At 41.5% G+C, this 17477-nt stretch overlaps 1 protein-coding gene across 1 annotated transcript in view; it reads left to right on the plus strand.

Annotated features, from left to right (window-relative positions):
* Positions 1-484: 484 nt before the first annotated feature.
* Positions 485-17477, plus strand: part of fgf11a (fibroblast growth factor 11a) — a 72993-nt gene continuing 56000 nt past the window's right edge. The window contains exon 1 of the mRNA XM_063900760.1: positions 485-677. Within this exon, the coding sequence (XP_063756830.1) occupies positions 485-677 (193 nt within the window). The remainder of the gene's footprint in view (positions 678-17477) is intronic.

A 17477-nucleotide genomic window follows, 5' to 3' on the forward strand; every position in this document is an offset into this window, starting at 1 on the left:
GTTCTGTTGATGAATCCTATCGGACGGGGTTAAGTTGAACTTGATTGGATCTCCAGGAGGGTCGATTGGACAAGGGCATATTGGTGGGCTACAGTCCAATGGATTTGGGTGGATGACATGACTGGTCCCAAAAGAAGTACAGTGATGTGTAATAAGCTTCACTTGATCTTCACTTGCTAAAACAAACTAGAAAGACTAGAAGGGAAACGTCTATCAATCCAACCTCAGCAAGCACCCATTTTCAGTTTTGGGTGGGCCTTTGTGGTATCCACCCCTATTTCCCCCATCTCCTCTTTTTGTGCCCTTCTCCCCGTGATACGGTCCTTCCTCAGAAGCCCACTCAACCGATCTACACCGCTCCCTCAGCGGTGCTCCGTCGCCCTGGGTGAGCGGGCAGGGGGGTGGCCCACGGTACCCCCCGACACTTGGGCGCCACCGAGCCGTCAGAGGCTGGTGAGGCGGGTGCAGGGTCAGCACTGGGAAGATGGCCGCTCTCGCCAGTTCCCTAATTCGCCAGCGAAGGGAGGTCAAGGACCCCCAGGCGAACCGGCAGATCGCCAGCAAGCGCAAGCCCTGCCCAAAGAGCAACAAGTCGCTCTGCCAGAAGCAAATCCTCATATTAATATCGAAAGTTCGACTATGTGGCAGTCGAGGAAGAAAAATGGAAAAAAGACCAGGTGAGTTCCCAACAGGCCTTCCTATCAAACTCTCCTGCTTTCCACTTTCTTCCTCTAAACTTCTCTTCTTCTTTGCTCCATTTTCTGCCTGTACTGGATAACTGGATTTTGATGGTTGACTTGCCAGACTACTGATTAATCCTCAACTGTAAAGCTTCAATTGAGATCACCCACAGCCTGTAATTTCCAGTGCAGGACTTAATCTGAATCTGGGAAACATCCCAGCCCATTTTACTGGTAGCTGAACACATCATGTCCTGTATTTATGGTTGTAAAGCAATTGGACAGAGTCAAATCCAGCTTAATGCACACAGATTTAGACCACGGACCAATGGCGTAACCTAGGCCATGTTGTGAATGTTGTGATGACTCTGTTCATGTCAACACATCCACCACACGCTGCTAATCTGCGAGCACACAACAAACTTGGCTCATACATAGGGTGATTTACTGTGATATAAAAATGTCAGGAGGCGTCTCATTTGCAATTCTGGGGGCCATTACTCTCCCTGTTGTTCCCCCAAGGCAAGTGGAGCACAGTGCGGCCTAATTTGTCTTGTGTGTTTGCATGTTAAATGTTATTGCAAAATTATTCAATGAAGCTAAATGAGACAGTGACATATGTGCTACATATGGCGAAGGTTTTTGACATTGCGAGGCAAAGATAAAGTGTTAAAAATCCCTATCCAAATGATTTGAAAATGCTGATTCCTTGGTTCTTCACACTTTCTCTGGTTTTGTCGAAACCGTTTTGATCTATTCTGCAATACACTTCAAAATGTATATAAGGAAAGGCAGGACTTAACACTCACACTGTCCAATGTACATTTGGCAATTTGTCCATGGACAAAATGTACTTTTGTAGGTCAGACCACCTTGGTGCCAAGGTTGGCTTAGATTTGTATCCTTAGCAAGATAGTTGAATCACTTGTCTTTATCAAAAGCTGAAAGGTAAATAATCCAAAGTTTCATTTTTTGTCTTGGGATGCATTTTTTTACGTTTTATTTGGAGGAAGTTACTTTTTTATTTGTATTTTTTCAAAGCAATTCAACTTTAAAAAGCCTTATTTTCTCTTTTTTTTGGGGGGGGGGGTATTTATAAATGACCTCCCTTTTATTTGTTTTTTGTTTTTTATACATTAGTTCAAATAGAAAAGGTTCAACATTTTTCTTTCTTTTACATCTTGAATAACTCCATGAATATGTGTTCATCTTCACGTGTTTTTTCCCTTAAAGTGCTCACCTCACCAATCTGCATGTTTGTGTTTTCCTTTCCTCACATCTACCTTCCTGCACGTCCATGCAGAGAAAGTGTGTGTCCTTCTCTGCACTGTGCCAGTGTGCTTGTGTGTTCTGTGATATTTATTCCCTCAGTGTGCCAAGTTCATCATTGTAATTACGTGGGGAACCTCTAACAGAAGCAGCATCTGCCATAGAGGCGGCTGCTCTCTATATTGTAATTACGGTAGTAAAGTATGTCGGACGGGTCGTGGCAGTGCCAACTCTTTGGGAAAAGACCAATGCGTGCGCCGTGTCCATCGTTGGAAACCATTTCCATCCCATTGGGTTCAGTGTTTCTCACACTCTGATGGGTTTATTATAGTCATCGCATGGACGAGGTATGGAGGCTTTGGTTAAAGACGCATTACCAGCGTAACCATTTTAGGTTGTGATTTACAACTCTGTTAAGTACAATGTGTAGCAGTGTGTATAATCTCTATATATGTGTGGTCATTGTAGAAAGGACACTACTGACCCCTGGCCATGAGTGTGTATAGCTGGTGTATGTTAGTGTGTGTTCTGTGTGAGTTTCCTTCTCTGAGCTTCAGCCCGAGGCTACAGTCGACCCCTGGCCAGAAATAAACGACTATATTCCTGAGCCGTAGCCTCGCCTCGCCTCCTCCTCCTCTTCCTCATCTTGGCATCCCTTCAGAGCTGCCTGTTTACAGCTTGCATTCACTTTGGCTTCCATTGTTTTTGCTGGCATTATTTGGATGATATTGGCTTATTCTGCACCCTGTGGCTTATAGTTGCTTGCATTGTCTTGTATTTTGGTTGGTTCCCATTGTTCTCTGATGGTTTCGATTGTCCCATTGGTTTGCTATTGACTCTGTTGCCTTGTCTTGGCTTCTATTGACTTTTATCAAACCAGTGTTTCCCAAACTTTGACTTTACTTGGATGGGCAGCCCAGCTATATTAACATCCGCCAACCCATATTCTGCTCACTTGATCTGGTATGAGCAATGGACAATGATGGAATACGCTGTCCTTGTTTGACTGGTTTTATTGACACATTACACACACATGGTTCAAATCATTCCCATGCAGAGCCCACAGTGACTGATTTCTATTAAATCTCGTAAGCCATTGTTTTACGTTAACCCTCACCAACCACCACAATCTTTTTCATTGTAAAGCCGTTCCTATTGATTCCCCCAATTCCCCGTTAGATGCCACCAATTTTTATTTAACATACTTGACAATAAACAGCAGAGATGATGATGTTCCAGTACCCCACAATTTACTAGAGAGAACAATTTGACATATTACAGTATCAGCACTTATACAGGATGTAATTTATAACCCAAGATGATCAACACATTTTTTTACTGTGACGCACAGGGTGAGCGTGTCAATATTATGGATGCAGCCATTAACGTTCATTATTATGTTTGCAGCTAGCTTGAATGTCAAATGACATTACGACGACATATAGTCACGCCCAAGTCAATAATTGTTTTCTAATGTTCCCAGGCAGGCAGAAAACAGTCACCAGAGCAACCATGATCCCCATCAGGAGGAAGTCTTATGGAAAGTTTCAGCTGAAAGTGAATAAGCAAATTCTGTGTGGACATGTTGTCGTATAATATGACCTGTTCTAGCAAGAAATGTCCATCCCAGTTGCTAAAACTTCAAAGGGACTAAATGTCCTGTCTTTTTAAATACAAAATATTCAGTTTTTATGTGATTTCGAAACAAGGAAAATCATATTGGAGAAGCTGAAAACTACATTTTTCTATCATCTTTGAATTACATTTCCTGTAGGTTTTTGGCAATCATCTTTGTATGAATAGATGTTTCACCAATAACCAAGGAAACCACATTTTTATGGAAATGTTGGAGTCTGAAGTTGAATTAGTCTATTTTTATCCCATCTTTCCAGACTCACCAACATATTTCACCTATTTGTTTTCCGTATTTGAAGTCCAGTCTGTTGTGATACATTTCATCAAGAAGTTAATTAAACCTCAAACATGCTGTGTGTGTGTCTGTGTGTGTAGGGGTGTGTGTGTGTGTCTTCTTATGCGACACTACATTGTGAGCAGCTCCCTTTGTACCACTGAAGGTCAATTAAGGCCACTGTAGGAGTTGTTCTTAAAATCGAATACCTAGACGGTGTGCGTGTGTGTGTCCTCAAAAATGTGATACCTGCTTCTTAAGTGATGAATGGAGAGGTGTGACGTGTGTTTGTGTGTCCTGACCTGACCCAAATACCTTCCCCCTATCCCTTTACTTACTTCCTCTGTTATGGTGTCAAACCACATCTCTCCCCACTCCGTCACCCCTCACCTCTACACACACGCGCCCTCTAACCCTCACCTAACCCATACTAATGATGCACTACAGCCCACTCAGCTTATAACAAGGTCAGCTTGCCCCTGCACACACACACACACACACACACACACACACACACACACACACACACACACACACACACACACACACACACACACACACACACACACACACAGTGCGGATATATGGAAGAGCACCTTTAATTACTCACACATAAAAACACACCGACGCACAGAAGAACTAATAAATCAACACAAACGAATGATGAGATTTGGTGATAATTTAAGCAGCCAGAGTGGGTGAAAGATAATTTGGCCCTGGGTCTTCTGCGTGTGTGTGTTCGCCACTGATATGATCTAATGAGGATGTTAAGCCGCCTATTGGATATCAAAGCAAAAACCAAAATAGCTTGTGTTGTCCTCTGAGCGGCTGTGGAAGCCCTCCTCTGTTCTGTTAACAGGATAGAATAACACTCTGAGTTGTTACTGCAGCGCGGGGGCCAAGTGTTCATCCAGCCACTGCAAATTGGTTTGTGAGAAAATACGCGTGTCGACAAATGACAGATTTTAAATCAAATTTTGAGGGGAGTTGGGTCAAATTTCTGCCAGATTGATTGTCTTTTGATGCTTTGAAAGGGGTGGTAGCACCGGATTAATTGCCTAAATGATCAATTATCTTGTAACCACACAATAGGAATTTTGGTCAGCCATCTTTCACTTTTAGCAGTTTTGCTTGGTCCGTCTTCAAATATTTTGCAGTAACAGTGTTTTCTGGGAGGTGAATATAATATAACACTTACTTAAGCTGCCCCTTCTTAAAAAACAAAAGAAAAAACAATGACAAAAGTAAAATAAAATCTATATATTCTGTCAATCAAAGTTGCTTACAAATACTTACAGAAACATAAAACCAGAAAACGATCAAAAGTCTTCTTCATACTGTCTGAATTCTTTATACATTTTCTTAAACATAAAGACGTTCATACTGAGCCCCTTAAATTGACCAATGTGCCCCAAACATATAGACTATTCACACGCCGGGTTTATACAGCATTCTTTGCTGTAGACACCTGGGTGCAAAAAGCACTGTTTGCTATTTACACCCAATTTCACTTTTATTTTAAATGTTGTGTCTCCAGCTTCCTCTGTTCTGTTAACAGGATAGAATAACACTCAGAGTTGTTACTGCAGCGCTGGGGCCAAGTGTTCATCCAGCCACTGCAAATTGCTTTGTGAGAAAATACGGCAAATGACGGAAATCATCACACACACATCAGCCCTGAATCTGTGTGTGTGTGTGTGTGTCTGTGTCTGTGTGTGTGTGGCTCATTGTTGTGCCGTGATTCATCAGGCCACATCAGCTCCTCTCATTAACACACAATGATTTATCAATAATGTGCGGCAGCGTTTGGAGAGCACACATTGAACTGGGGCGATTTACTGCCTCGTAGACCGGACACTCTAGACAAGCTACACCAGAGAGGACTATATTTCTCCCACTCTGTTTGCGTCTCTTTATCAGCTTTCTCCCTCTCTTAGCGTCCTGTTTTCCCCTCCTCCCTTTCTCCCGTGGCCCCAGTCCACCCGCCACATCACCCACTTATCTTCTCAAGGACATCTGGCTTTCTTATAACTGTCTCTCCCTCAGTGTCTCGCTCTTCACTCGCCGTATTTCCCCACTGTGTCTAATCATGTTGTCTCTGGGCCAGTCCGTTAGTCACTGGATGCTACAATGGCAGAGATACTGGAGGTATTGTGCTGCCATGTTGCGTAACCCCGGTTCTTTTGTTAATGGATCAGGACTGAAGCATGATGCACGTCTAATGTACGGAAAGTATTTGTTGGCTATTGTTATCCTCCCCTCTTGGTATACGTGATGCAGATATATGGAGGGTGTAGGTTTGCTTGCTAAATATAACAATTAACTCATTATGTTTCCTTAATAGTCTGTCAATCATTAGGCTAACATTAGCAGCTTAAATCATGGGGTAACTATTGAGACTGACCTGATTTGAAATCGATTTTTGGGGGGAATTGGGTCAAAATTCTAGCAGATTGATTGTCTTTTGATGCTCAGTTTGAAAGGAGGTGATGCCTGATGAATTTCCTAAATGATCCGCTATCCCCATGCTTTACATTCTGTGGCTCTAGCTTCCTGATTTTCTTTTTCTTTTCAAAACATTTTGTTCACGGTCGTTTTGCGCAAAGCATTGCCACCTTTTCCTTTTTTGTCAACATTTTCTTAAGGTTTGTGGTTTTCAACAGACGGAACCAATAAGGGTTCTATGTACAAGAGAAATAAAACATGCACATCATGACTATCATGACTATCATGCACATTTCTGCAAATATATATCTTTATTTTTCAATTTCAGGCCAAGAAATTGAGCTAAATGGCACACAATGATCCCTGTCATGTAACATCTTCTTCCTTAAAGCATGATGAGAATTCTGGGGAAAAAATAATTTCGCCCTCAACCTGTCCATGACCGTGTACAGTCCCCCTCACAATTGCCAGCTACGGGAAAAATGTAGTCACTGCAATAATCCTATAGGAACAAGGAATGAAAACAAAGCAGAATCAGTTCAAAGTGCTATAAGATACTCCTTCCTTTGACTCAGTGCAGTGGTGATGCAAAGATACTCCTTCCTTTGACTCAGTGCAGTGGTGATGCAGAAGTGAGCAGCTGTACAGTAAAACACAGTAAATAAAGCTGCTACAAGCCGGTGGGCATTTAAAATTGCTTCATTACATCGTTGTTTCCGAAAGGATGCTCATGAAAGGATTTTTACAATATTCTCAGTGTTAAGGTCCGCCAGACAGCACATAAAGATGTCTAGAATTTATCATGTTACACCTTTGCTATGCTCCCACATTGACCCTGCACCATCCCTTTATTGCCAAACATTCTGAGGCATTCACAGATAACAAACATCGTGTATATGGACATTTTTCCAAGACAATCTTAGCTTATATTCCATGGAAATCATACCTTTGTCTCATGAAATAACTTTTTGTTGTGCGTGATCTTACTGCCTTTGCTCATTAGCCACAGACATCCAACCGCCCCCCATCCATCAGCAAAACGACAAATCGCCACATGCTTTAAAGGATGCATAACCAGCAGGCCTCTGTTGTTTTGCCCGTGTGCCAGATGTTGGGTGTGATATGGTGCCCTGAATAAATGATTTTGGGATGCTAACACTTGGGCTGTGCGATGATCAATGTGGACTTTCACTGCCGCCCCTCCCAACCTATTGATTTATGGTGCGGACCACCATTTGTATCGACGCGGAGCGACTTTTTGATGGGGATCAATCAGCGGTAACTGAGAAAATAGAATATTTCTTGCACATTTGTGTGTGTTTTTCAATATGGGCTTAGTGTGTGTTTCATAAATTCAAGTGTGTGTGTGCTGTTGAGGATATGTGGGTTTAATGAAGGCTACGCTGTGCCCTGGTAGGAATGAGGTGAGCTGCTTGAACTCAATATGGCACGTTCCTGGCACAGCACGGCACAGCACTTGTAATGAGAGCAGGACAATGATGCCTGGGGGTTTAAGATCTGGATGCTTTGCTCTTCAAATGACCTCCAGCGGAGACCCACATGGTGAAGCATGTCTGAATGCTTGCAAATCTGCTCGCGTTTATCTACAGCAGCACTCAACATCTTATTTTGCATCGGACAATTTCCACTCCTCTGGGATTCGCCATCTTAAGAGCCAAAGTAACAAATGACCAGCAAGCGTTGAGTCAGCAACTCTCACCATCAACACAACCTTGCTTTCCTCAATGTCAAAAAACCCTACGGAAAAGTGCGCACCGTCCCTTTAATCAATGCCCATAGTTAAATTGCAATATTAACATGCCGAGGACAGGAAAGCCAGCATTAGCATTTTTCGTATGCAATCAATTTGCCGCATGGTTTGTGTGCAGTGCCGACGTGTGTCACATGGAGATGGCAGTTTAGGGATACAGGACACACATGCACACAAACACACAACTTTCAACCCTTCGCCAACCACAGTGTCCCTGACCAAAGTGACACTGTCTAAAGTAAGCTCATTAAATCATGTGTCATTTTATTCACATCTGTGTGTGTGTGTGTGTGTGTGTGTGTGTGTGTGTGTGTTTACCTCTCAATCCCACACACACACCACCCAAAAACACTTCAAGCCTGATGGCGAGTGACAGCGAGAATAAAACGCCCCTCAATTGAAAAAAAAAAGCCTGTGTGCATGCTTTCCTGCTTGTGTCTATATCTGATTACGTGTCCATTTACTTTGATCACGGAGACTGTGGCACCAAAGGGTGGTGTAGGGTTTACTGACAGGTGCTGTGTGGACAAACAGATCAGCAGCACAGGCGAGGCAGGACTCTGAAATTGTCAATACATTTATATTACATTAGCTTTACTTTGTATTGATGAAGAAGACCAGTAAAGCAGATATTTGACAAAAAATATCAAGTTATTTAGTATGGGAAGTAATTGAAACTCTTTAGCTTCTGGCAGTTGTAAAAGTCCATGGTTTGTTAGTTTGAATGAGTCTAAACTGGCTACACTTGTTAAGGAGATGTTGGAAGAGATCTTGGCCAGTTGAAGAGTCTGGACCTCCTTCTCAACACTTTAAGTTGTGGGAAAAAACTTCCTTTTTTTAGATTATTTAGATAAAATAATATTATTTACAGGAAAAAGTCAAAGTGTTAAATCCACAAGAAGAAACTCAGACATTCTCTGAGAAAAAAAAGTAATTCAACTTGGGTTTGGGATACTTTCCACTTTGACTATTTTTCTTTCAACGTACTTTCCTGTTCTCTTTATCAGTCCATCTTGTGTCTTTGTCCTCTCCCTACCATTCCTCCACTTTCCCTCTCCATCTTACATCCTGCATTTACTGTACATAAAGTGCTCTTACCACATTGGTACATGAATAACACTGAATAATGTAACCCGCCTGCCTGTTTCTATAGACAGACAGCAGAGGCGAGCGCGGCGACCCTATAGAGATAAGTCATTATGTTGCTGTATAGAACATTACAGGCATTCACATAATGTGCGGGCGCAAAAATCTGTGTCTACAAACGCCGTGGTGTTGTTTTAAAGAGAAAAGTAGCACAGACAGGCGTGCACTTTACGTTCGCACCCACACAAAGGGACACACAGATGATAAAAGGGGACACGGTGCACACACAGATCTATCAACCGCCTCTAGGCATGGTGTGTTTTCAAAAAGCATGTGTGTGTACGTGGACTCTGGGCCCTGCTGCTGATACATATGTTCTTTGTGTGAGGATTTGGCATGTGTTTGCTCCCTTTGAAAATATACATCACACAAGTCAGATACACTGTAAATTCCCAAGTGTGTGTTTGTGTGTGTGTGTGTGTGTGGGGCATCTTGCTGATTGCAGCACCCTGTCTACCTGTGTGTTGTTCCCCTGTGGTACACAAGCACAGGTGCGTGACGCGTCCTTCACTTTAATGTGCCATCAATCTGTAGCTGGAGACAAGCCAGACTGCAACCTCCCCAGCCCACTGCTCACACACATACACACACACACACACACACACACACATGGCCATACATTTATGTATACATAAAGCTGTACTCTAATAGGAGATTTTTGCATACAGATGAGAGGAGAACTTCCCCTCAAAGTGGGGCTTTTCCGCTGCTATTAAATTATCCATCATGCAATTAGACCGTGCAGAGAGGGAGCGAGATAAAGGAAGAGACAGAGCCATGCATTAAGTCTGGGTAAAAGTATATAGGTAAAACTCAGTACAAATGGACCACAAATCAACCTGCCATAATCAATTCTGTTTTCTCTTTTGTTATGTCACTGCAGAAATGAAATGTAACCACAATTATGGGGAAACAAAATATGAACTTACAGTACATCTACGCCTTCTTTTAAAAAAAGTTCAACTGGCTATCCCTTAAAAAAGAACAGTTTATGGTAATTTCATTACTTATTAAATAATTCATGTTTGTATTTTTGTGTCCTCCTCGCTTGAATGTTCAAAAAGCTCTTTTATTTTTGTGCTGCAGCACCTCTTTTCACCCTCCGTCTGAAACCAGAGCCCAGTCTGCTCTGATTGGTTAGCTGGCCTGCTCTGTTGTGTGATGTACCACCCCTTAACCAATCACGTACATTAGCGCTTATCAAGCACGAGTGTAACATCATTTCATTATGTATAATAACTTTCAGATTTTAGCCTTTGCTGACCATTTACACACACTTAAACCTATAACACACTGCAGGAAAGGGAAAACCCCAAAACACACAATAGGGCCCCCTTATGGCCAGATGGATTTGCTGTTAAACAGGCAAACACCGTCATCAAAAGTTGCAGAAATTATGTTTTTGTACAATAATTTCTGGGTATTAGATGCATGTTTTCTGTACAGCTCTGGGGCATAAACGTAACTTTGAATCCTTTTAATATCAATTAAACAGTTTGTACAAATGATGCAGTACTGCGGGGTAATATAAGGTTGTTTATGATCAAAATTTGGGCTTCAACTTAATCATATTGTAATTTGAGACTTATTATGTCCTCAGTTAAATCAATATGTACAGTCTATAAAATGCCAGAGAACTGTGAACATTTGTTTCAAAACGTTCATATTGGTATAGTTATTCATGTGTTTCTCTTGCTGCGCAGCACTTGACTCGTGTTAACTCCGCTGCTTATCCTCAAGATAAAAGTCCCGTAGATTGGCGGGGAGTCAGTTAAAATAATTTCCATCCATTTATGTCAAATTGTAAAGCTGCTGGATTCACGCTGAATATGTGAATGGCTCCAGCAGCAGGCAGCTAAAGGGCAGAAGAGGGATGGAGGCGGAGGTGGAGTCCCTCTTGAAATCTTTGCAAGTTTAAGCGCCTCGAGGCCGTCGGGCCATGAAGGACAGCCATTCACAGATATTTATCATCATTATTTTTAAACCATTCCCGCTTTATTAGACGTTTTGAAGTGGTAAGTGACGGGATAGAGCGGCGTTCGGGCGCTGACATTCACAAAGGTCACATGACAGATTCAAAGCCATGATGCCGTCTAACCATGATGACTCTCATCTACAGAACATATATGGCGCTCTGCTTTAATTCATGTCCCATGCATAAATAGATACATTAACACATGTAGTCATGTTCACTGGGTTTTTTGTGTAATCCATATAAGGACATGCTGGGATGGAAAGGCAGAAGCATTAAATCCTTATAATAAAACCAGGGGCTATTACTTATTTAACTCAATTTCCATCACAAATTCACGTCACTCTTAAATCAAGGCTCATCATTTCATCATGTCATATTGCACAAGATTTCATTTTAACCTTAAGACATTTACATCTGTATAGTGCGGAATATTTAAGTGAAACCCATCTTACATACTGACATATTTTATAGAAGTAGTTATCATATGTTGACGATGGCCTCTTTATAGTTGCTAGTTGGAAGTTGGCAGTTAAATTACTTAGTGATACTCACTATTGGAAAGGATATGTGGCAAAACAAACTGAGTATACTGAGCTGAATCACAATTAAACCAGTCAGTACTGTAAAGTGTTTGATACGTGTGATTCTTGTGCGTTCACGGCTCATCATCCTCCTCATATGCCTGGCCTGGGATGGACTAGACTTCGGATGGACTCTGCTAAAGCTTCAGCTGTTCGCTCCAGAGAACACAGACTTTGTGGCAGGACGCCATCTTAACACCCCAGCGCTGAGAGTTAGAGAGTGAGCTAAAGAGAGACAGATCTATTGCTTGCGTTGGCTTGTATGCAAGTCTAAATTGCTTTAATTAAAACGTTTCTTGCACTATTTGCCCCGGCATCAGAAACAACTCTTTTCATGCCAAGCTTAATAAAGAGGTAGTATACGATTGTCACAACATATTACACGATAACAAGAAGACAACAGTTGTTTCATGTTTCATCCAACCATGTCGATAGAGGTCCTCTTACCTTAACAAGGAACTTGTCTTAAGCAAACATCTTTCCCTTATAGTGGCCCTACTGGGCTTTTCGGGGATTTGCATACAATGGTCTGCAAAGGCTACAATCCCTGAGTTTCTCTCCCACACACTCCCCCCCCCCCCCTGCCTGAACGCCTCTACTGGACTTCTTTGTTTCCTTTAAATAACATAATTACATTATTGAGTAACATTCAAGCTTCTATTGGCTGGTACTCCAACATAATGTAAGTGATATGTTTATGGGTTGGTCATATCCAACACATCTCTAAGCCGTTAACCAACCTCAACAGAGCCAGCCAACTAACCAATCAGAGCAGACTGATAAATGTGTGTCTGATTAGTCCCTGGATCAGTGGTTCCCCACCGGGGTAGGGGGACCCCTAGGGGTAAGTGAGGGGATCACAGGGGGTACGCGGGTGCCTGGTCGCTGAGCGTCATCGCTAAATAAATAAATACCTTTTCTCTTACATGAATACAGAAAATAGGGGTGGCTCGTCTCCCCGTTGAATGACCCAATTTAGTAGCAGTTGGTTTAAATACGATTACAATGGGATTAACACAAGAAGAAATAGAGTGGTGCAGGAACAAATCCTAAAACCCGGAAGTAAGTTTGTATTTTACCACTTCCGGCTCCCTCGTCTCAGAGTCAATGGGATTTCTCCGCAGGATTTTGGAAAACGTTGAAGTTGTGCGACCCTGCTGTACTCGTCTGAAGTTTGTTTATAGCAGAACGTTAGCATGTTGCTTCTGGCGATTAGATTTATGATTCGAAATGATAAAAGTAGGGTTCGTTTCCCACAGATCGTATTTTGTACAATATTCCAAAAGCCTATGGAGAAATCACATTGTTTTTTTATCGAGGGAACCCATGCGCAGCTTCCGGTCGGACTTCAAAAATACGTCATCCCTGTGCCATTCTATGTAGACGTATGATGACAGATGAGTAAGGGGGTACTTATAAATTGGCAACCAGCTCAAGGGGTACACAAGACAAACTTGAGTGCAGTGTAACGTGATATTAAATCCCAAGCTCTAATGGCTACAACAACAATCAAATAAATGGTTTACCTAGCAATACATGTTTGTAAGATGAGCCAACACTACACAAATATTAGGCTATAGGCGAGACACAAGTGCTTTAGCCTCAACACCCTGTGGAATTGCCATTTGTTTAGCCATTAGTTATTAACAAGCCATTGACAAAGCTTGCTTTCTGTACAGATAAATAGTTACTGCTTCATCCATTAAAACAACAATACCCCAGCAATACAGACAAGTGTGGAGGACACTGACACAGCTGTACAGATGTTTCTTTCTTGCCATCAGAAGAAGAATAAATCACTGGTTTTAATCTAAATAAATATTGTAATCTAAATAATTCAAATAGGATTATTTTTTTTGGGTGGGAATAAATGTGTATAGGGAAGTGAAGCATCCAGACCCCCCTCTATTTCTCTGGGACTAGAAGTGAATTGGGAGATGGTGTGATTAGAGCAGACAAGGACAGAGTGAAGGGCGACCTCTAACTAGCGGTAACCAAGGGGAAGGAGGAGGAGAATGGAGATGAAGAGAGGAATAAGCGAGATGCCACAAAGACGTAGGCAAGTGATATTAACGTATAACGTGCATGTGTATACCTTTAAAGGATGTTCCCTGAGCGTGAATTGGACAGTTTGGAGTGTTTCAGCGGTCAGATGAAAGTCTGCCTTGTCTGGATTTTGCAGTTGTCTGTTTCTCAAAGTGTGAGCATGGAGAGTATTGACTTTTTGTCAGCTCTTGTTGAACCAGAGAGTTTTAGAGGGTTTAAACTTTAAATAGCTGTGATATCGGGATGTCTCTATTTAGGTTTAGAGACCTAAAGCATACCCAGAGTGTACAGTATATTGTTATCGGAGATGTCTGGAGAGGGTTTGGTCCCAATGTTCATTAGTTTATTTTTACATAGTAGTATAGGTAATTACACAACGTCAAAAGGATGCTTCTTGCATTATGTCACTGAAAATGATTACCCAGAAGCAGAGGCCATCATGGGTATATATCACTGCTGAAAAGGTGGCTGTGATTATTCAGAAATGTTTAAAAAGGGAGTTTTTGCATAGTTTGTACAAATACATTTATTTTAAACACATGTATTGAAATTTCAGTTTGTTAAGAATTAGTTAAATGGCTTTCAAATGGTTGAACGTTGATTTGCAGCAAACTATAAAATATACATTTTATAGCCAGATTATCAAGAGAAAAAACAGAAAGAAGGAAATGATAATGTTTTTTTTTTTTTACTTCTAAGAGGATTTAATCAAATCTTATATAAGGAGAGGTTCAGCTCAGCAGGAGGTGATGAATCAGGCTCAAGAGAGGTAAGGAGGTAAGGAAATGAAGAAGGAAGGAGCACACGTATATCTTGGAGAGCCAGAGAGAGATGGACAGATAGGGGGTAGAGAACTAAAGAGCAGCTCTAAAATGGCGAGGGAGAGATGAACGTGATAGAGAGATGGAGGGATAAAGAGGAGAGGAGGTAGGTAGGTGGGCAGGGAGGAATGTAAGAGGGTCGGAGAGAGATGGGCTGATAAGGGAAGGAGGAAGGAAAAGAAAGATGGAGGGAGGAAGATAATTGAGAAAAAAATACAAAGTAATGAGCGATGGAGGGGCGAGAGATAGGTCTGGGACAGATGAAGCTACCAGTAGTGCTCAATTATATCAGAAAAGGGGGCGGGGGGTGAGGAAAAGTGAATTCATGACTCTCACAGGAGCCTCCATAAGATAATTTAGTCTGCCAGTAGTATGTAATGAAGATTTCCACGCTTGGTTGGACACACACATATAGAAGTTATGTATATAGGGTGTTTGTGTGAAGGGTTTTATGTAAATATGGACATAGTGTGTGTGTGTAGCTAAACTGGAATTTGAGTCTGGGGGCAGTGCCAGTGCTTTGGAAGAAGATAAGCAGACATAATTAAGAGGCCATTAATAAATTTGTTAATGAGCACTCCATGTAACGGAGAGAAGCGTAAGAGAGAAAAATGGGAGGGAGATCATGCCTGCATGTGTGTGAAGCAGAGACAGGACTTGGTGTGTGTCCCTCTCATATCAGGCGTATCTGCAGCCTGAGATAAGTTATCATTATGAGATATGTCCTGCCTGTGACACACACTCACTGTCATCTCCGCCCCATTTGCATAAAGAGGGCTTTTAGCGATGCCCTTGTACCCTCAATGACAGTATCTCTGCATAAGTCAATGAAGGCACACACACACACACATTTTGGAATACTAACACAGGCATGCCCCACATGCATAATAGGTGAACTCACAGTTATGGTTTAATGAAAGGATTAACTTCATTACAAGAAGTTAAACATGCAAAATTAAACAAATATATACCAATATAATACACTGTTTATCTGTATTCAAATATTCTGAACCTTTTGAAGGCATTACACCTTCCTTCTTTCCTAGTTTTATTTGCTATATTGTTAAAAGAAAGAAGACAGAAAGCGTCATCCTCACTACTTGGTTTATTTTTCAATGTCAAGATAATGCTGCTTTTTAAGCTCAGACGTTGAGTTGAATCTAATATTTAATCATTTGTTTAATGAATAGTTTTCCTAATGCTGGATCCCACGGATAATAAAACCAAAGATCCAACAGAACTTTAGTATATCCGGGATTTTAAATGAATACAAATGAAATAAAACACAAAATAATTGATCATTTTAACATAATTGGTTTGTCCACCAAAGCCTGTTCTCCTTTATAGAAACTATAGTGGGTGCCTTTTGCCCCATGTGTGAGTAAAACTTGTTTTAAGGGACTTATTTTGAAGTTTCACACAACTGGCAAGAGTGATCTTCTCTGTTAAAAATACTAAGTTAAATGTGTCTCTTTTTTTTAAATGTCAGTGCTCAAGTGTTTAAATTAGCTAGTGAAAGAATAAACTATTTTTAAAAGCCAAGATTTCCAAGGTCAGAGCTTATATATTGCATATGAACCTGGGGAATCTTTATAAATATAAATATATATATATTAGATAACTGTCCTTACAGAAAAAGAGCATTACCTGCAAGCTGGAGCTTAATAAGATGCATCACTTAAAATTAAGCCACCTTAAAGTTTACCTATTACAGATCTGGATAAGCTGGGTTTAACTTACATATAGAGCACTCCTCCGCCTACTACATGTCAGGGTAAAGTGAACACTCAAGCCTTAGACACAGCAGTTTCAAATATTAACCAGCTCAAACCTACACACACACACACACACACACACACACACACCCAGCCTGAGGGTCGTGTTGTGAGGCTTTCAGCGGAAGTATAAATGTTGGATTCATGTCTGTCAGGGAGCTTGGGAGTGCTTATGTCAAAGAAGGATGTGACATGGGAAGTTGAAGCGTGTGTGTGCTGATTGCAGTTTACATTTGAGCATGTGTGAAGTTCAGTAAGTGAAGTGCTGGGAAGGGGGGTTGCGTGCAGTGAGTCACCTGGGGAAACCCTGACTGGGCAGTAAAGAAGAGGAGAGTTTACTGCTGTGAATTTATTCTCCCTGCATGGAGAGAGATGGATCCTAGCGATGCTCCTTTTTACTCCGCTACTTACACCCCAGCTGCCTTCAATCATAGTGTTCTAAAATGACCTTCAGTTTTGTGGACTTAAATGTTTGACTAAAAACTTGTTGCAGAAATGGATTTTCACACTGACATCATGTTTTCTTTGGTGGAATGCATTTCGAAGGGATTGGCATTCAATTTAAGAAAAGCTCACAGGTTTAATTTATGAGCTTTGACACTCAAGAAACTACTCTCTAGAAGCCTAAAGCAACAGCGCCCATACTGTAATCTGGAATGTCAACATGATGTACAGCCTGGAGGTTGTCCACTGACAACGACTTTGTGGACTCATACAATGTCTGTCGGAATGTATACATCCAGACAGGCTTTCTGCTGTGCTATTGTAATCGGTCCAAAGAGCAGGAGTGATTCTCATTCAACAACGCCCAGAGTCCTCCTGCCAGACAGTTGAATGAAATATACAATGATAACACTTAAAGAGTCTTTGCAACTCAACCTTAACGTCCCTTAAGTATATATACACTGCCCGGCCATAAAAAAGGTCACAAGCCTGTGGGGGCAGTGCTATGATCTGGGGTTGCTGCAGTTGGTCTGGTCAAGGGTCAGCAACGTTATGTGCCCAAAGAATGAAGTCAGCTGACTGACCAGGTTATTCCATCAATGGATTTCTTCTTCC

The sequence above is a fragment of the Eleginops maclovinus genome, chromosome 14 (assembly GCF_036324505.1).
Source record: "Eleginops maclovinus isolate JMC-PN-2008 ecotype Puerto Natales chromosome 14, JC_Emac_rtc_rv5, whole genome shotgun sequence".
NCBI lineage: Eukaryota > Metazoa > Chordata > Actinopteri > Perciformes > Eleginopidae > Eleginops > Eleginops maclovinus.